This window comes from Colletotrichum higginsianum, chromosome 5 (genome assembly GCF_001672515.1).
Source record: "Colletotrichum higginsianum IMI 349063 chromosome 5, whole genome shotgun sequence".
Lineage (NCBI taxonomy): Eukaryota > Fungi > Ascomycota > Sordariomycetes > Glomerellales > Glomerellaceae > Colletotrichum > Colletotrichum higginsianum.
Genome location: NC_030958.1, coordinates 1,782,149 through 1,801,558, shown reverse-complemented (window position 1 = coordinate 1,801,558; position 19,410 = coordinate 1,782,149). Strand labels below are relative to the sequence as shown.

Here is a 19,410-nt window from a genome sequence, read left to right as displayed (position 1 = left end):
GACATGGACCGTCCTCACTCCATTGAGAGGCTGTGGTCACGACGAGGGATGGAATGACATGAAACCCGGGCTACTCATCCAGTACCGGTGGGGGACGGGCCCAAATGCATGGTTTCTTGGAATGAGGGATCCAAGTGCAACGTCGGATGTTGCCCCTGGGTCAGATCGAGACCTTGATTCGGATCGTCGCTCACCCCGTCCGACCAGCCCATGGTCATCGTAGCCCACAGGTCGGCGTAGACGGGTTGGCCGTTGGCCATCGTCAGAGTCCCGTCAGGCATAGGCGGGACCAACCCGTGCGTGCCGTTCTGGTGGGCATCCTGGTCCCATATGGGGAAGTACGCGTCCAGACTCCCATCGAACATAGGGCAGCCGCGCATACTTCTCGGCAGCTTGTTCACCGGCGTATCGATGTTAGCCACGCGACCCTCGTACTTGCGCTTGATGACCGCGAACACGAGCTTGCTCGCCGACAGCACGTCCATGCTCTTGGTCGACGGCGTCAGCTCCTCGTGGTGCGTGGAGAGCTTGGCGAGGTACGAGTCGAACTGCAGCTGCTCTCGGGCCCGCGCGTGGTCCCACTCGGGGCATAGCGGCAGCGGGAAGGACAGGCGGATGGCGACAATGGTGGCCTGGATGAAGCGGCCCCAGTCGATGGAGCTCATCTCGACGAGGGCGGCCTTGTCGAGGTTGACGATGAAGTCGAAGAGGCTGCGGAGGAGCGTCAGGCACCGCTCAAGGCGCGGAGCGGGGATAGGCGGGCCGAGGGAGGGATCTCCCACTTTCGATACAGAGGTGAGTCGGTAGACGGGACCGGCGAGGAGAAAGATTTCGGTGAACAAAATGGCAATTTTGATGGAGTCTTTAGTTGAGTTATTAGCACGGGACACACGCCTGCCTTCATACGAGCAGGAAAGGGAAAACGTACTGACGTCACCTAGACTGCTAGGTATCTGGCTCTGCCAATCCCTCAACTGGCTCTCAAGCCCGAGCAACATGAAGTGAGCCTGCTGCTTCGCCTGCTCCGTTCTCGGGATGTTCTTCGTTGTCTCGGACGCCTCCTCGGTGATGTGCAGAAGCCTCGCAAGCCACGCGAGTGTGTGATCCCCCTTGAGGGCGGAGCCACGCTCGAGGAGATCGCAGCACGTGGCGGTCCAGGAAGTGTACGAGAGAGCCACCTGTGACATTCTGGCCCATGCCATGGCGAACCTGGAATCGGTCAGAGTCGTCTTGCGGAGGTACTGCAGGAAGGGCAGCACGTGCGCTGTAACTAGGTAGTAGCACGAAAGATAGGCGCGGATCCCTTCCATCTGGCCCGGTGACAGCGGGGCGGATATACCCACGCCTTGGTAAGGCGGGTGGTCCAATTCGAGATCGTGGAGAATCTCGGCTGCCATACGGACGTAGTGGAATGCTTGTCTGCTCTTGGGGCGGAGGTGGAAGGGGTACCTGTGATCGTTAGGCGGTCGAAGGAGGAAAAGGAGAAGGAAAATCGATCTGCCTACCACGCAGTGTAAATGAGCAGGCCTTGAAGTAGCTCCAGGGTCCGCTCGCCACCAGCCACAAACTTGAGGCCCAGAACCTTGCGAAACTCTTCGTCGTAGAGTGTATGTCCCTGTAATGCACTAGATCCGGAAGCCGTTGATAGAATGGCAAGAAGCAGAAACGGCTTCGTCTTAGATAAAGACATGACGGTGGCGTCGGGCGGGAGCGCCACGCAGGGGAAGTGCTTCAGCATGATGCGGAAGGTCTGCAGCAGCTTCTCGGCGGAGTCGAGGTTGAACTGGGGCTTGAGGCCGAGGTTCGATATGGAGGTGGACGGGCCTGAGCCCGAGCCCGAGCCCGAGCCCGAGCCGGATGACGGTGGGGATGATAGGGAGGAGTAGGGCCCGCTGCCGGGGTCATCAAGGCCAAGCATCACTTCGATGGACTCCATGTCGGAAGAGGGCAAGACGTCCTCAAAGTACTTGCCATGTCGTGCGGCGAGGCTCTCGATATCATCGGAATCGTCCGCTGGAGGCATCTCAAAGTCAATGCTGAAGGTTTTGGATGGCCCCGGGGGCGGAGGGGGTCTGGGGGCGTCTTGATTCCTGTTCTCGCGTGAGTAAGACTGCGAGGCATGGAAAAGGGTTGCGGAGGAAGGAAAGCCATCAAGGATAAACAAGGACAACACAACGAGCTTACAATCTAGACTGCCGCGGGCGGCGGGTTCTGGGACCGGTACGGAAGATGCATTCTCTCTTGAACTCGAGACACCTGATTCGTTCGGCAGACTGGTGAGCACGCAACTCAATTTATACGCCGGACCACACCGGGAATACTTGTCCTTGGACCGAGGGTGGGTACACTTAACAACGCACCTTCGACATATTCCGGGCTGCACGCTGGTCTGGCACTTGACCTTGGCCGCCCTGCATGCTTCGCAGGCGTTGGTCACTCTCTGTCGTGGGGTCGCGCCGGCGCTAAGTGCATCGGCATCAACAGCACTCTCCATTCTGAGATAAAGGGGATCGACGAGAATGGGTCAATGGTGAGCGGCGGGAAACCAGTAGGAAGGGCAGAAATGAAGCAAAGGGTGGGGAAGTTGAGTATCTGGTATGAAAGTGTGATCTCGAGGATTGCGCCTGTGACGGCCAGGTAGTCAGAGAGAAGAGAGATGGAGGGAAAGCGGCTGAATCGGTTCCCCGGATACGGATGCGTTGGGAGATAACGTTGCGAATTTGATGATCGCAGAAGACGGACAAAGCCGGAGGAGTTGGCGGCAAAGATTGAGATCACTTGTCTACCGGATCTTGGCGCCCATGAAGCGATGAGTCGAATAGAGAGAATGAAAGGGTGAGTGGGAATGGAATGGAACTCCGCCTTTCCTGTGGCACTCTTCGCGGGGGGGACAGGACAATACGACGAATAATATTGAGTGACCAATGAGTTGGTTGCTGAATACTCCGACGACTCTCGGATGTTTGGTGATTGGATGATGCCTGCTTCAGGCTTGAAGAAGACTCCGCTCATAGGGCGGATTTCTGAACGATTTGGGGGGGGTTAGTGCGCTAGATAGAACCTAGTTAGTTGTCTTTGCATGGACCATCCATCCTACTGGTCGTAAGCCCCGAACCGCATCGGAGCGTAAAAGAATTGAAGAAAGTGGCCTCTTGAAATGTTGTAATCAGACTGAAAGGGTGGAATCTCAGTTGACAGCAATCGGGTGAAACTTGTGCATTTTGTGCTTATTGAAGAACTAATAGGATGATATTCGGTCGGTCTTCAAGCCGTCACTTGACTGGCGGCCCTTTTGCGGTCGAAGTTCTGTCTTACGCCAGCCAAGGAGGCGGTTTCAACGCGGGTCGCTCGCATCTTGATCCAAAACCTCAAGTCAAAGACGACCTGTTACTGCACTATTTCGAGAATGAAGTTCTGATGTCCCGCTTACGATATCCTCGGCCGAGCACTGAAACGGACGGCGATACGACTGGTGCTCGAGGAAACGTTCGCAGCAGCAGCCATCGTACACCTTCAGTGCTGGACATCTTTAATGTCGGGGTTGTTGCCCTTAAAGACGCGCTCAAAGGCATCGCTGAGCCGCCATACGAATTTGGATATGTCGTTCACGTGGTACTTGGTCTTCTCGTCGTTGTCGTAGACAAGATGCTCTCCCTGGGTGCCGAGGTCGATGCCGAGTCCCTGCCAGTTCGGAATGTGAACGCCTTCCCGGTGCTCCTGGAAATCTGCACTGGCGCAGCGCGATGAGCAGTATACTATGCTTTGGCCTAGCTGTTCCGCACACTCCTCGCAGATGACTGGCCCCTCGCCGTTGCCGCCCATTTCCTCATCCTCGTCCTTAAGTTGAACGCATCCCTCGCCGGCGGCGCAACTGTGTGCGGTTTGAACATGTTCATCCTTGAGTACTTGTCAGCATGCGGTTCGTCGCGCTCAATCATGGTGGACGACCTACATATGCCTCGTCGTAGCACTTCTCTGAGTCGAAGACCGTCCTCTTAGTCAGGCTCAGCTCGGCAAAGATCAAGCACAACGGGCACGCAATGACCTCGTCCGGCGACACCTTGCCCGAGCATGCAAGGCATGGCGGGAGGTCGTATAGTTCCTTGTTGACTTGAGGCGCCTGCGGAGGAGGTTGCTGTCGCTTCTGAGCTTTCAGGAGCTTATCCTGCTCATGTGCCGCCTGCGCCCTCTTAAGCTCGTTAAGCGTCCGTCTGTGCTTGTCCATGTTCGCCAAAGCCTGCGACCTAGCTGGTCTGTCGGCCGCCATGGCCAACATGACGTCCTCGATGGGCACACCGGATCGCAGCTTTTCCACGTACTTTTTGCATGATGCTGGAATCTCGCCGGTACGGGGGTCTCGGAAGAAGACGTCAACGACAACACCTGCCTCTTTCTCGAAAACCACGTCATCAAACTTGGACGCCAGCTCCTCGAGGCCTGGTGCGTCGTCAACGCCCTTATAAAGGGCTCTCCTGACATCTTCGATGAGTGCAGTCGTGGGCTTCTCTTCGTCCGCCAGAGCGGCCTGGAACTCGGCCTTGCCTATCGAGGCCTCGGCGACGCGCCCCGCTGCTGATTTGGGGAGGGACTCGCGGTAATGTTTCTGCTTCTCCTTGTCGATCCGGGTCTCAATGGCTTTGAGGTCTTCACTGAAGTTCTTGACCTTTGCAAACAAGCCGTCGAGATCGCTCAAAAAAGCCTTGTCGTCGGAGAACCACTCATCCTTGGAGTCGATGTATCTGCTCCTCATCGTCTCCACAACCTCTCCATAACACTCCTTGCAGTGCGCCACGTGAGCCTTGCCATGCTCCTGCGCACATTTTGTCTTGAGCTTTTCGACGGACTCGGCCTCCCCACGCTGCTTCCTCCGCTTGGTCTGCAATGCCCCTTGCTTGCTTCTGCTCATCTTTGCCATGTCGTAGTGAGAGGCGTAAACATCAAGTGTGAGCGATGGTGCTCGGTCCGGAAATCAGTATTATAACGCTGTATTCTGGTCAAGAAAGATATCGACACAGTCGAGACGCAGTGTTGTTTTATCCAAGGGTCTTTATTGTTGATGTTTCTTGAGTGAATCGTGAGAAGCTCGATTGTCGAGGTGAACAAAAGTGGACTGGGGAGAGCCGGCGCACGGCCCTCCCCTGCTACCTCGGTGAAGATCTGCCGAACTTCAGCCGGCGCATCCATGACAGAGGCTTTAGAGCCGGCGAAGCTTCAGATCCCAACAGCAACTATCGACATCCACGACCAGCAATCCAAGACAAGATGGTGGGTTACCTATACACTTGATGGGGAGAAAAAACTAACTGAATTTTATCATCGCAGGCCGACAAACTCCGCAACCAGCAAGAACTTGAGCGCCTCCAGGCCAAGTACGTCGGCACAGGACACCCCGACACAACCAGTTGGGAGTGGAAGACAAACATCTACCGCGACACGTACTCTTCCATCGCCGGCCACCCCCCGATGCTCTCATACATGGCACTGGCCGAGAACGAGCCTACACAGCTGCTCCGGGCGAGGTTGATCAGGGTATTGCTCAGTCGTCCTCGCTCTACCTGGACGCTTCGTAGACATGATGGCTAACTAACTTTCGATAGAAAATGATGCAACCTGCCGGTCCACCACCAGCACGCGAGGATTAACGACCGAGGTTACACGCGACGAGCACACGGAATTGAGTATTGTGTAAAAAGTAATGGGCGGGTACGATGGCGTTGCGGGACGTATTTGCTTTAGGATCAAGAATGGAGAGCATAGAATGCCCCCGAAAATCCATTGCCAGTACCTAGCTAGGTATTGGTTATTCATGCACTCATGCGCTAAAAACGACTGCTATTTCCTGGGTATACCGTTCCGCCGAACCTGACTGGCCTCCCTCCGCGATCTTCCCACGCCTCTGCCTCTTCTCAGTACGATGGACCAGCCTCCGGAGCCTGCGACATATCCACGTCACCCTCTCCATCAGTAGCCGATGAAATCCCGAAAGTCGCCGTTATCTTCTTCTCAAGATCTGCATCCGCCTGCTCGCCGTAGACGGCACGCACCAGGCCGGCGGCCCCACCGATGCCGACCTCCTCGAGCCCGCGTGGGCCGACAAGCCAAGTGATGTCCTCGCTTCCGTCCTGCGCCTGCGTCGCCGCGTTCTTCTGCACTTTTCGCACAACGTATCCCTGTGCCTGCATCCGCTTCAGCACGTCTTCCGTCTTCTCCGATGCGACGTTGGCTTCAGCGTTGAGGCGGTTAAGATGTCGCCGCAGCTTCTGTTCCGACAGCTCCCCCCCGCTGGCAAGGATGATCGTTATAATCATGGTGTAAAAGCCTATGTACGAGGCCTCGGTTTCAATGGAAGGCGCTTTCGAGGGGGCGATGATGGCGGGAGTGCGGTAGGTGGCAGGGAGGGTCGTAGAGAGGACGAAGACGCCGGAACTGGTCTTGGCTTGAGAGCCGGACTTTAATGCTATGTGGTGTTAGGTCGCTCATGTGCAAACGCTTCAAAGTCTCCCCCGAACTTGCCTTGGCGCTTCTCTGCCATTGTGAACTTTTCCCTAACGGCGAGTTCCTGCAGCTCCATGCCCCAAACGGTGCGAAGCTGCAGTTGGGCCATTTCGAAGACTTTCCTGAAGGCTCTACCTTGGTCTCCAAGAACTAGCGGCATGTCAGCTGCGGCCAAAAACGCGCAGGCTTTCCCTCGAATGGCTTCTCACCCCGCTCCTTGATTCCATCTCGACGGATTGGTGTCCGTGAGAACTCGCAAGCCAGGGCATAGCGCACAAGCTTCTTTGCGAGCTGATCTTCTGCACTAACAGCCGCGTCTACAGCGTCGTCCTCGGATTCGTTATCATCGTGGGACTCTTCGCGGCTTCGGCGTTGTCTGGGGTGTCTGGATTCCTCCTCTGAGTCTTCATCCTCCACCTGATCGATGTCAGCCATTGCGCACGTCTTCAATCGGTCTGGGTCGTACCTGTCGTCGTCTTCTCTGCGAGGGAGGCATCTGAGATACTCTGACTAGTATTTAATAGTGTAGTCTCCTGGAGCTAAGAGTATCGTGAAGCTGAGACTAAAAATCAAAGCTGGACTATTGACTTGGTTTCCCCAAAGCCCAAGTGACATTGCGGTTTAGACCGGCGCGACGCGATTTTAGGCGGGACACTTTATTTCGCGTTCTTATCTTATCGCTTATCTAATCAGTTCATGTCCCGTCGCAAAATTTAGGGAGCTATGCATCGTGTGAGTCGCAAACCGTCTTGGAATGAGCACTCAAGCATTGTCCAGCGGTTTCTTTTCATACCAATGATTTCCCGAGCAGTGTACGCTCGAAGTGTGTGCTTGCGATGTCAATTGCGACTGCTTGACCGACCGAGAGCTTCTAGCTCGCTCCAAATACCCCCTTTCCGAGCTGGGCCCCTTCAGCAACGATTATCCAGTACATCGCCTTGGGATCGGCTTTCGGCAGCATCAGATGGCAAGACAAATGTTCTGAGTGGCGAAAATAGTGCCAAACTTCCCCCGAAAGAACCCTCAATTTCGAAAGAAGAGCCCTCCCGAGCACAGTCAAGCCCTCCTTCGCAGTCCGCGACATCAGAAGATCGCGCTCCGAGCAGAACCGAGTCTGCTGCTGCTGCTGCTGCTGGCGAACCGATAAAGCGAGACGGGCCCCTCGTCAGCAGATACTATGTCGGCATGGACCCTGCGGGTCGCCGCGAGCGTCGTCGCGTAGGACATGGCAGCATCTACCTGCAGTCTGAGGGCCTCAATGCTAGCATGCTGGGAAAGAAAGCCCGGACGATCGTCATGCGCGAGATGGGAGGGAAGATCAAGCCGGTCAAGGGGCTGCCGGTCGAAGAGCTTGCAGTTCCCAAGTTTGATATTCAAGAATCCATTGAGGCGGACGAGAAGGACTTCACGATGGAGATAGCTCTGGCCAACGTTGACGATATCCGTCCCACCGACCCCATCGTCTTGCGGAGCGAGTTCGATGGGCTGCTGGAGGTGCTTGTGAACGGGTTCACAGTTGCTCAGCTCAGGGCATATGTTGCGCGCGAGACCGCGAAGGCTCGGACAGCGGTTGCAGAGGAGAAGGCGCCGCAGTACGATTGGGCCCGCGACGAGACCCCCTGGACCCCCTTCCAGAGGCCAGAAGTTGTTGGATCTCCCAAGGAAAGGCTTGCCCTGACCATCATGATCGAGGCTTGGCGCCTAAACATCAGGGAGATGCTTGACAGCATGGGCTCCTTTAGCGCCAAGGTCGAGGACAAGTTCTTTGTACTCTTAGCGAGTGAGTGATTCTGTCGGTTTGGGTGATGGTGTTTAACATGTCACAGGGGACCACGCGAGACTTGATGCGATCAGAGACGCCTACCTCGATGAGGGAGAAAGTATTGAGCTAGCCGACTCGCGAGTCACTATCACGGCCACCAAAGCGAAGACAGAAACCATCCTAAAGAAAATGGACGAAGCTGCTCAAGCTGTAGTCACCAGCCACGTCGAAGCCGCTTGGCTTTCCAACTGCGACTCTCGCTCTGCCTTACTGCGTCGCTTAGGCCACCTCACCACCACCTTCATCACGTATAGTACCAAGACTCGCATTGTAAGTCAAGCCTCCTTCCCTTAGCAAAAAAAAAAAAAAAAAAAAAAAAAACCCTTTTCTGATCGCGAACCAGCTTCATATTTCATGGTTCAAAGACGGAACTGCGCGTGAAAACGACGCCGCCGAACAACTAGAACACGTCGTCACACGTCTCCTGTACACCGCGTTCCATCCCAGAGATGCCTCTGTCTCTCTCACGTACGACCCCAAGGACGACGCCGGCACACTTGTCCCTGAACTGCGCGGAGAGGAAAAGCTCCCATGGAAGCACAGACTCACCCAGTGGTCTCGCTATGTGACGCCCGCCGGTCGCGTTTCTCCGCCGGAATCAACACCCCGTCTCAAAGCCAGGGATGTTCTGCCCCATTCTCTGCAACGACCCGTCCAAGATCCCGACACTCCTTGGAGCAAGCAATACACTTCGACTCTGGCCTCCTTCGGCCAGATTCTTCATGAGAACAAGAATCGATTCAGCCTGGCTGCGGCGGCTGAGGCCAAAAATCACGTCTTCTCACCGACTTCTCCTCATCCCACAGGTCTTGCCGCCTTGTCTAAGGCGCTTTCTACTACTCCGGTGCAACCTATCCAGACGACCATAGTCCTTGGCTTCCACCTACATCCTTCTTTGCGTGAGATGGAGGATCTGCCTCGTCATCTCGAACTCCGCCTCACCCTCCCTGAGGAACTTCCTGAAGGCCCGCTGGCATGGGACGCCTGCAAAAAGGACCTCGTCGCGGTCCTCGGCCAGAGTTCGACCGACGTCGCCTACCCCTCCGAACCTGTTGACCTGCGGCTGTCCCAGTCGCTGCTCTCCGCAATGTCGCCTGCTGCCCTTGATACCTCTCCTTTCCGCGAGTATACCGAGACTGCCAAGCTAGACCTTGTAGCCGGTCGTCTCCGCCCGCCGCCTGAGATTGAACTCACCGACCTTCCCTCTATAAGGGGCGGTGGCGTCGTCGGTGGCACGGCCAAGTATGTCTTCTCTGGCCTCGAGATGCGTCGGACTCTGAATGTAGATTACGAGGGCCATAAGCTTCATTACACGGGCGTCGAGGCGGGTCTGCACGGCGGTCGGCGTTCGGAGCTGGTTCTTGAGGCGCAGCTGAATGACGAGAACACGGCAGACGGATCAGAGGAGGCTTTCGCCGAGAGATACTTATCTGTGGCAGCCGATCTGGTGAAGGGGAGAGCCTTTAAGTGGTTTGGGGAGAGGGACGTTGCGCGGGAATTTGATGCTGTTGTCGCTGAAGACGTAGAGGCGCAGCATGTCCCGACAACGAGTGAGCCTCAAGTTGCCGAAGAGCAGTCGAGCGCCGCAGTGGAGACGGCAGTCAATCCCACCGCTGCTGGGGAGCAAGAAAAAGACACTATTTCCTGGGAGGGAAGGTGAGGCTGATGCTCAAAAGAAGAACGGCATGTAAGAGTATGTACCAGACGAAATGCTGTATACCAAGTGTAATATATCTCATGTACAAGAGATGCTTTGAACTCTTCCGCGTAGCACCTGCTGGTTGGACCCTTGAGAGGCAGTCGACGTGAGCATGAAGCAGCACCGAATACCTTCTCACGAATGAGGATAGCGATTCAATCACGGGCTCAACCCTCAACGTAACGTGCTTCTTGTCTATGAGACAGCTTTCAATAAGCATGTGCTTCGCTGCTTGCAGCATCCAGCCACGCACAGTCAGACCTAGCGGTCAAGGGCCCTGTGATACTGTGGATTTGACTTCAAATCACAAGTACTGCTGTGAGTTTCCTACCTAATCCTCACATCGACGATAAATCGAACAGGCCGAGACTCGTGAACGGCACATGTCGGACAGATCTGGGGCAACTATCGAAGCCAACCCCGACAGACAATCATCACGCGTCACAGAACAAGAGGCACCATTATGTAACTTGGGAATCACTTCTAGGACTCTATTTTTTGTGCTACCGAGCACGTATCATCAGAAGTTTTTTTGACGTAGAATCATCCTGTCCAACCTTCATCTCGATATTCGTGCTACCAGCCAGCCATAGTCATATGTCCTCATGCCACGCAAAGGGAATTCGTTAAGCCGTAGAAGCGAGAGCCCATAACCGCGAAGTCATGGGCGAACTCAGAACCCAACCCTGGAGAGTCAAGCCGCTTATTTCTTGGCAGCCTTGGCAGCAGACTTGGTGACCTGTAAAAGGTTAGATGATGTGTTAAGAGAATTGAGGGAAGCAGAGTGAAAACATACCTTGCCGGCAGCGGCGGAAGCCTTCTCGACGGACTTGATGACACCGACAGCGACGGTCTGACGCATGTCACGGACGGCGAAACGTCCCAGAGGGGGGTAGTCGGTGAAAGCCTCAACGCACATGGGCTTGGAGGGAACCATCTTGACGATGGCGGCGTCACCAGACTTGATGAACTTGGGGTTGTTCTCAACGGACTTTCCGGTACGGCGGTCAATCTTCTCGAGGATCTCGGAGAACTTGCAGGCGATGTGGGCAGTGTGGCAGTCGAGGACGGGGGCGTAGCCAGCACCAACCTGACCGGGGTGGTTGAGGACGATAACCTGGGCGTTGAAGGAGGCAGCGCCGGCAGGGGGGTCGTTCTTGGAGTCACCGGCGACGTTGCCACGGCGAATGTCCTTGACGGAAACGTTCTTCACGTTGAAACCAACGTTGTCACCGGGGAGACCCTCGGTGAGCTGCTCGTGGTGCATCTCGACGGACTTGACTTCAGTGGTGACGTTGGCAGGGGCGAAGGTGACGACCATGCCGGGCTTGAGGACACCAGTCTCGATACGGCCGACGGGCACAGTGCCGATACCGCCGATCTTGTAGACATCCTGAAGGGGAAGACGGAGGGGCTTGTCTGTCGGGCGCTTGGGCTGGTCGATGGAGTCGATGGCCTCAAGGAGAGTCTTGCCGGAGCTCTTGCCGGCCTTGGTCTCCTTCTCCCAACCCTTGTACCAGGGAGCGTTGGTGGTGGGGGCAAGCATGTTGTCGCCGTGGAAACCGGAGATGGGGACGAAGGCAACAGTCTTGGGGTTGTAGCCGACCTTCTTGATGAAGGAGGAGGTCTCCTTGATGATCTCCTCGTAACGGGCCTCAGACCACTTGGTGGTGTCCATCTTGTTGATGGCAACGATGAGCTGCTTGACACCGAGGGTGTAGGCGAGCAGAGCGTGCTCACGAGTCTGGCCATCCTTGGAGATACCAGCCTCGAACTCACCAGTGCCGGCGGCAATGATGAGAATGGCGCAGTCGGCCTGGGAAGTACCAGTGATCATGTTCTTGATGAAGTCACGGTGACCGGGGGCGTCTGAGATGAGTTAGCATGACATTGTGTGAGTAATACTCATGAAGTTGGCAGGCGCCAGCTCCGATGAGAATGAGACGGGCCAGTGAGCTTACCAATGACGGTGACATAGTACTTGGGAGTCTCGAACTTCCAGAGGGCAATGTCGATGGTGATACCACGCTCACGCTCGGCCTTGAGCTTGTCAAGAACCCACGCGTACTTGAAGGAACCCTTGCCTGTTATGGAGTCAGTCGAAGACCTCGATGTGAGAAAATTTTGGGGTTTGCTAACCGAGCTCAGCAGCCTCCTTCTCGAACTTCTCGATGGTACGCTTGTCGATACCACCGCACTGGTAGATCAAGTGACCCTACGAAGAAAGGTGGTCAGTGGAAGTCGCGGTGGAAAATGATGGAGTGATGCTTACAGTGGTGGTCGACTTGCCGGAATCGACGTGGCCGATAACGACGACGTTGATGTGAGCCTTCTCTTCCTTACCCATTTTGGCGGTTCTGGATCGAGTTGTGTGGTTTGAGAGGTAAAAGCTGAGTTGGTTAGGACACTGTCGCTATCGCGGTGAACCTGATGAGGGATGATAGGGAGACTCACTGCACAGATGATTCGCAGAAAGAATCGGTATGTAGCAGACAAAGATCGAAAGAGGAGAGCGAGCAGACGGATGGGCGATGGAGAGGGTTTTATTTGCGTGGGTGGTTGTGCGTAAGTGTGAGCTGGTGGGATGGGTGGGTGGATGGAGGGGTCGAGGTAAGAAGAAGAGGGGCTTGAAAAGTTTTTGGCAGGGGCTAGCGTGGGGCCGGCCGCTCTTTCCAGGAGAATGCCCTAGATTTTGTGCGCCAGATTTTTTTATTATTGCTTTCCCGACCGCTGATTGGTTGGCTCGCTAGCAGAAGGGGTGGTCTCAAGAAGTACCTCGCGGGTTGCGTTCGGTCCCCGCTTGGGTGTGGCAACCACCTCACCATGCACCTGCCCACCAGAGGCAGCCCCTCCTCGCACCGAAATTCACAGAAAGAGCGGTATGAGCCGTCGGAGGCGATTCTGTAGTTTTCAAAGCAGGCTCCTCTAGGCTTTTGCTTCACACGGCACCTATGGATCGGATTTCGCTTCGGCCAACCCGACGGACGCCTGTGAAAAGTCACCGACGTGGTGAGAATTCAAACGTAACATATCATGTCGCAGAATGGTCCCCTCTGGAGGGGCAAGAATGGAGGGGTAGGTAGGCACTCGGCGGCTTGCGTTCGCGGGGCAACACTAGGTATGTCTGCATGGTCGCAAACGGGCCAGGCATGCCATCCCTCTCTCCGTGGCCTCACCTCCCCACCAGAACAGCTCTGGGCCTGCCATTGCAGATCCGTGATGTCAGCTCTCAACTCGAGGAAATTGTCCAGCGCTCGCATCACGATCAGATTTTCCATGGACCCTAGCTAGCCGCCCGTCTGCTTGTGGGAAGGGGCGGGCGCTGGAAACCGCCTGCTTTGTTGGCCACCGTAGATGCGTCTCGTCTCAATGCCGCGCATCCATCCACTCTACCTGTACATAGGCACTACGTGCCGGACTGACTGCCTGTCTACCTAGTCGTTTGGTCCAGCGCAGCCCAGACACGAAAATCTTTTTCTTTTTTCTTACCCCTCAAGAGGTACTTAAGGACTACTTGTCCAGCGATAAGCCTCCCACAGCTCTTTGCTTTGCCCCTCCACCCCTCCTTCAGACATATCCCTGTCAATCAACAAGGTCGCTGCACAGCCCAACCTGGAACCCATTGCTTTCTGGTTTGAGCCCAACCCTCGTTCGGCATGAGTCACGGAGGAATCTGGCTTTCTGGCACCGCTACAGCCTGAGATACTGCATACCAGTTCACACTACAATGAAGCCGTGGTTCAGCCCACCTAGACCCAAGGTTCCCCCGTTGGGCCTGTCCTTGTCTCTGCTCGAGTATCTGGTGTATCCTAGTAGGCGTCGCCTAACGAGTCAAAAGTGCCCAGGAGAAAATGAAGCCAGACGCTTGTGACAGGTCGGCGAGAGTCGAATGGAGAAAAGGTCAATGCGCTCAGCAGCCCCTTTGCGTACGCATTAACTCCGATGAGTGTGGCTGAAGGAGAGCCTGGGCGGTGCGGGGTTGGAAAAAAAAAATCTGATCTTGCGAAGACCAGGGTGGCAAACCAAGCCAAGATCCATGGTGACGTGCAGTCTAAGCGCCAGCGCCGCTGACAAGGGCAACTTTCTTCCTGGAGATGTTGCATCGCGGCTACGTGCAGACTATCGTGGTATCTGGCGTCTCCAAATAGCATTCTCAGGATTGATCAAAGGCATGCTCAACATTTATCAATAGGACGAATACAACATCGTCTGTTCACCTGGCCACCTGGGCCAGGCCTACAAATACATGGGTTATGGCTGAACAAATCGGCAGAATGAGGGGTGGTGTGCCCTCCAGTCTGAAAAGATGCGATAAGGCTAAATGCAACAACCTGAGACACAACCGTCTCATCACGTGATATGCCTCTCTCAGCCTTCTAAAATGATCAGCCTTCTTCGATACAGCCGTGAAAATTCAGCCATCCCAAGCTCCAATTTTCTTCATGTTGTCGTGTTGTCTGAAGAATTATCTGTTCTGTCGTCTCGCAAATGCCCGGCTATGACGTCGAACGACTCTGCCCCGCCAAACTCTTCCAGAGCAGACTTCACGTGATCTGTACATGTTTTTTTTAATATCCGGTATGGATCCACTTTCTGCTGGCGGGACACATTCCCGCCGACAACCTTAAATTCGGTACGTACCGTTTCCGGGCCGGAGAACCAGCCGGCGCACCACCGCCAATGTTCGCGGACGTCTTCTGCAACCCAACTAGAGCACTACGAGTGGCTGCTGTTGGATCCCTACCTTTACAGAAGACCCTTGAACAAATTTCTCTCCTGCCGTTGATCGGATTGGGTCAATCATACGTCGGTACCTACCTAGGAGAGTACTAAGTTACAACACCCACGGCATACCCTTGCTACCCAACGTCAACAACGTCTTCGAAAAGGGTGCTCGATACTAAAACCAGCGGCGACTCTTACACTTTACTGGAGACTATTGATCTTCCAGACTCAGGCCCCGCCCCCACCGTCTGTGCGTTCCGTCGAGTTGAAGACCGGTCTACAAACGACCAGTCGGACAAGCGAAAGCTGTCTCCCGACCAAGAGTGTCGTCAAGGACAGACTTGGAAGAAGTGAAGAAGGGCATCCTTCCGGGTCCACTTTCTGCAAGAAACTCCGCACGCTTGAGGACTCCGTTCGTGTCGGCTCGTAGGGGAAGGTTGCGTTCCTTGGCGCTTTTGAGGGCATGGTGTCAGGGCTGGGACAGTCTCAGCCAAGTTCAGTGCCTCCCTCCCTTCTTTCTGCTGGTGTTTTGTATTTCCAAGCTGTTTATAGCTAGGTGATTCAATAGTTGTGTTCTACGACTTGCTGTGATGGCTGACAAACCTACCAGTGACCGCTCAAAAGGTAGCGCGAAAGCGTTTCTTGTCTCTTGAATCCAGGCTTTTTCTTGACTCCTTCTATCGGCCAACAATGATAATCTCAGACATTTTTACAGTGACAACAACGACGAATTTTTGTTGGGAGCGGTATTTAAACTCGTTTTCATTTGTCATGATCTTCCAGCCATACTTGTACATACCAAATTAGCAGCGAATCTGGAGTTCGACACCCAGGTACTTACTTGTACAATGCTTCAACCCCAAAAGCTTTGGAGGGCATGCAGACGATGAAGTTGGCTTTTTCGGGGCCCCCATAGAGGACTTTTGGTCGTCATTTCATCGTATTTCGGATCGCCGCGGGTGAAGGACTTGCTGTTAAGAACATTGACACAGAGATGTCAACGTGTGACTACACCCGGATGCTGAAGGCTGGCGATTTCAGACTGGACTAAGTAAGGAAGACATCCGTGCTCTATGCCTGCCCCATCTTCCGCTGATTACGAGCCCCAGAAGCAACGTTCTACTCACCGGCAAGCACCTTCCATATCAGCTGTTCCGTTGGGTTGCCCCTGCAGCATGTTGTGAATCTGTTCCAGTCCAAATCGAGAAACTGTCCTTATCCCACCATTGCCTCAAAAGTAAGGTATTCCCCTCCAAAGACACCAAAACCACGGTGATGGCGCCCATCCAATTAGCCATCAAGTCAATTCTGATTTTCCCACATTCGAATTACTCGTCAGCTCAAGAAAACAATTCTTGGAGACATCCATCGGTTCTAGTTTCCCGTACATCGATTCCAATTCGCTTCAGTTGACGCAAAACGAACCACAGCGATGGTCATCGAGATGGAAAATTGGAACGCCGTCAAAGCAATATTAAAAAAACCGTGGATACATCTCCACCCCCAAACCGGCGGTTGTCTTCTTCCTTTGGGTACCCATGCGTTGCTACACCTAAGTCAAGCACCATTCCGGAAGCTTGGGGATAGGAGGGAATGGGCAACCATCACTCCCCTCGTCATCCAATCGTACTATGAAAAAGGCGCCTGGCACGTTCGACGTGTTCCCATGTTCACGGAAGGCTACTCCAGGGTCACAATTCCAGCCGCCTACATTCGCATCGACATCCGCGTCCTCAGAGACTTTGTGCCGGGCGTTCCCGAGTACGACGAAATTGCTGCCAGAGGAGCCGTCATAAACCGCGGCGTCAGTGTTTTCAGGAAAGGAGACATCGCCACATTGGATGACTTCACTATGTATCCACCTTGTTACATCGAAGTCCGCTGTCCGAGACGTACTCTCGAAGGAGTCGAGGCATTCCAAGGAGTCTACCCTATTCATCGCTCTTTTGTCCAGCTTGGTCTACCACCAGATCCGGAACCAAACTCTCAACATAAACTCTGACCAAGTAACTTGAACTTTTAAATGAGTATTTCTGCAAGCAACAACTCGCTCTATGATTGGCGCCATTATAGCCGATGCAGCTACCTCTTCTGGTAAGACAGCCGTCCCCTTCTATTCCAACCACGAATTGACAGAAACAAAGGCACCAAAATGTGCGCTGGAAGACCTACGGGCTGTATGGAACATGGCCGACGGCGCGAAATTGTTCGAAGTTCAAAAGAATTATTACCATACCTCTCTTCCGACACTGTTTTGCGCTGCCAGTTTTAGTCAGGCCACCACCATGAACGAATACCCTTTTTTGTAACAGACTTTGCTGTCTTTCTCCAGGATTATATCTACAGTAACACAAAAATTGAAGCCGTCAGCTCGAGATCTCAATATCTGCATATGACATTGTGATGATGGGGATCGTTGTCTTGCGACAAGGTTGTCATCATAACGGCAGATCTTGCACCCAGCAGCAGTGCATACTCCATATCCGAATGTTATTCAACGGATTTTGAAAGTGTGGACAGAAGATGAAGGTTAGGAGGGGTTACTTTTTTTGACAAAAAGGGGCAGAGCCAGAAGTTGTGCAAGAAGCGAGATGAGAAGAAATGGAAGCATGAGAGGGGAGCAAGGTCTGCGAGGAAAAACCCACGACATGATCTTGAGCGGCTTTGATTTTTGGGAGTTGGCTCTCTAACGGGTAACTGCTATCCGTTGAAGCAATCCCGGTACGCTTTTACAAAGACAGCATATCGGTCTTCATTCAATTCATTCTGTCGCCCGTAGTTTTGCTCAGAAAAGATGAAAGGTCACTGCTGTGTCCCGGAAGCTTCAGACTGTGTATGGCGGAGACCATGCTGACTTCAAGACCAGATTGCAGCCAAGATACGTGCGGAGAAGCCACACGAGACCCTAGTGAAACGGTCGGATCTAGAGGATAGGGCCACGATGTCCAGCTTGGAACTGAAACAGAGACTTGTTGGCTTCAGACAACGCGGAGTTTGTCAGGCCAAGGCAGAACTTTCCCGACCTTTGCGTTGTCTCGGCGGGAGCCTTGCATCTTCAACCAAGATTTTCCGCATACCAGTTAAAGAATAGCTACCAACAACAGCTTGTTCTATACTGAGACCGACTGCTCTTTCTTGGAACCGCCATTCCCACCGGTCAATCTGAGTCCTTCTAGTCCATGCTAGTTCGTTTCAAGTAGCATCTGTCTAGTCTGTTGTTTTCCCAGGCATGTGGCCATCATTCGTACTCATGACCAATAATCAACAAGCCTCACGTTGATGAATAAATGCCATGGGTAAGCTTGTCGTGGTTGATAAGTCCTCAACCCGTCTTCTTCACGGCCATCGCCTCAACTCCAACTCCATGCCATGGACCGCAATCAAACTGCCAACATGCTGATTTCTGGGACAACATCCAGAATGGCGCCTCGAAAACTTGTGGCTGTTCCTCGTGGCTGTTGAGCTGAAGGATGATTGGAATGCATACATGTCAACCTCAGTCTTCCTGGTACACCCTACGATGAGACCCATGCGAGGGCTTTGCAGTGGTACCAGAGCCATGCTGGATCTTGGTCAGCAACGCAGGGGACCGCCCGGGAACCAGTGGGTTTCCATCACGCCCTTGGAAATGACCAGGACCGGATTTGTCAACATGTTCAGGGGCTGCGAGTCGATCCAAGTCGAAATTCCGTGCTTTTTACTTCGAATCGGAGTCATCGTCACCAGGGCCTTTGATGCAGGTGTTCACTAGTACGACATACTTTCTGCCAAAACCTGGACGCGCTGTGAGGGGGTGCTTCAAGGCTGGCGAACTGGCCGTCTGCGACAACTTTACCCTGAGAATTCCCGAGATCGTCGTCATCAAAAGGCTCAGATTAAACGCACGATCGGGTTTCTTTGCAGACTTCGATGAATACTCAATCCATAGAGATTTCATCCAGTACGGCATTGGGATGAAGGATTCCGCCTGATATAGTCTTCGATTTGACGCATGCTCAGGGGTCATAACCATACCTCTCAATCCTTGAATACCATACCACTTCTACAACCGTAGGCCACGTCGAGATTTCAGTCCGTATACCAAGCTAATGTTCAGTTTCAGGGCTTGAGTACCAGCTACAGCTCGTTTCGGCACCAGAGAGGCAACGCTTGACGGCGAGACGGCATGGCAGGTGCGCATGGTTTTGTGGAGGCGTGGTTGAAAATAAACTCGACTGTTGGTGACTAGCTTAGGACAAGTTCACCCTCCGAAGATATCTAGAGCAGTAGGAGGTTGGGGTTCTCTCGCTCGTCGGACTTCAGACACTCAACAAGTTTGAGCTGACATTGCCCAACCGCTTCTTCTTCATAGAAACATAGCTAGCCGCGCCACCTAAAGACTACCTCTGCCCCCCCAAACCTCGGAAATGCTCATGAATTGACGTCAAATCAGTGCTCGTGACTTTGTCAAACACGCAAAACCACCCAGCGGCTCTATGAAGTCCTCGGTTGATTGTTGAAACTAGCAGCCAAGACTAGTCCATTTGTGTACGCAGATCGTATTCGAAGGCACACACCAAAGTCGATGCGGAGAAGGAAAACCTTAACGAGGGAAAGCAGGAAATACGACTATGCGGCCAGTGTATGACTGGACCAGGGACTGTCGGGAGTATCAATGCGGAAAACACAA

The 19,410-nt window shown here is 53.9% G+C and overlaps 7 protein-coding genes across 7 annotated transcripts; 3 read left to right on the top strand and 4 right to left on the bottom strand.

Moving 5' to 3' along the window:
• Positions 1-74: 74 nt before the first annotated feature.
• On the bottom strand, positions 75-2,023 carry CH63R_07482 (Zn 2cys6 transcription factor; the record flags this gene model as incomplete). Its single annotated transcript, XM_018302457.1, has 3 exons — positions 75-862; positions 929-1,449; positions 1,506-2,023. 3 exons carry the CDS (start codon positions 2,021-2,023, stop codon positions 75-77), a joined length of 1,827 nt encoding a protein of 608 aa, XP_018157235.1.
• A 1,490-nt stretch (positions 2,024-3,513) lies between these two features.
• Positions 3,514-4,915, bottom strand: CH63R_07481 (uncharacterized protein; the record flags this gene model as incomplete). Its single annotated transcript, XM_018302456.1, has 2 exons — positions 3,514-3,897; positions 3,953-4,915. The coding sequence occupies 2 exons, from the start codon at positions 4,913-4,915 to the stop codon at positions 3,514-3,516; spliced, it is 1,347 nt and encodes a 448-aa protein (XP_018157234.1).
• A 347-nt stretch (positions 4,916-5,262) lies between these two features.
• CH63R_07480 (Splicing factor 3b subunit 10) lies at positions 5,263-5,642 on the top strand (the record flags this gene model as incomplete). Its single annotated transcript, XM_018302455.1, has 3 exons — positions 5,263-5,265; positions 5,323-5,529; positions 5,598-5,642. 3 exons carry the CDS (start codon positions 5,263-5,265, stop codon positions 5,640-5,642), a joined length of 255 nt encoding a protein of 84 aa, XP_018157233.1.
• Positions 5,643-5,906: 264 nt separating this feature from the next.
• Positions 5,907-6,930, bottom strand: CH63R_07479 (MAGE family protein; the record flags this gene model as incomplete). Its single annotated transcript, XM_018302454.1, has 3 exons — positions 5,907-6,426; positions 6,489-6,645; positions 6,705-6,930. The coding sequence occupies 3 exons, from the start codon at positions 6,928-6,930 to the stop codon at positions 5,907-5,909; spliced, it is 903 nt and encodes a 300-aa protein (XP_018157232.1).
• Positions 6,931-7,680: 750 nt separating this feature from the next.
• Positions 7,681-9,977, top strand: CH63R_07478 (uncharacterized protein; the record flags this gene model as incomplete). The annotated part of the gene is made up of 3 exons (XM_018302453.1): positions 7,681-8,275; positions 8,322-8,587; positions 8,661-9,977. The coding sequence occupies 3 exons, from the start codon at positions 7,681-7,683 to the stop codon at positions 9,975-9,977; spliced, it is 2,178 nt and encodes a 725-aa protein (XP_018157231.1).
• Positions 9,978-10,719: 742 nt separating this feature from the next.
• CH63R_07477 (translation elongation factor EF-1 alpha) lies at positions 10,720-12,363 on the bottom strand (the record flags this gene model as incomplete). The annotated part of the gene is made up of 5 exons (XM_018302452.1): positions 10,720-10,755; positions 10,813-11,885; positions 11,978-12,100; positions 12,156-12,231; positions 12,289-12,363. The coding sequence occupies 5 exons, from the start codon at positions 12,361-12,363 to the stop codon at positions 10,720-10,722; spliced, it is 1,383 nt and encodes a 460-aa protein (XP_018157230.1).
• A 3,810-nt stretch (positions 12,364-16,173) lies between these two features.
• On the top strand, positions 16,174-16,743 carry CH63R_07476 (uncharacterized protein; the record flags this gene model as incomplete). Its single annotated transcript, XM_018302451.1, has 1 exon — positions 16,174-16,743. The coding sequence occupies one exon, from the start codon at positions 16,174-16,176 to the stop codon at positions 16,741-16,743; it is 570 nt and encodes a 189-aa protein (XP_018157229.1).
• Between the last annotated feature and the right edge of the window lie 2,667 nt (positions 16,744-19,410).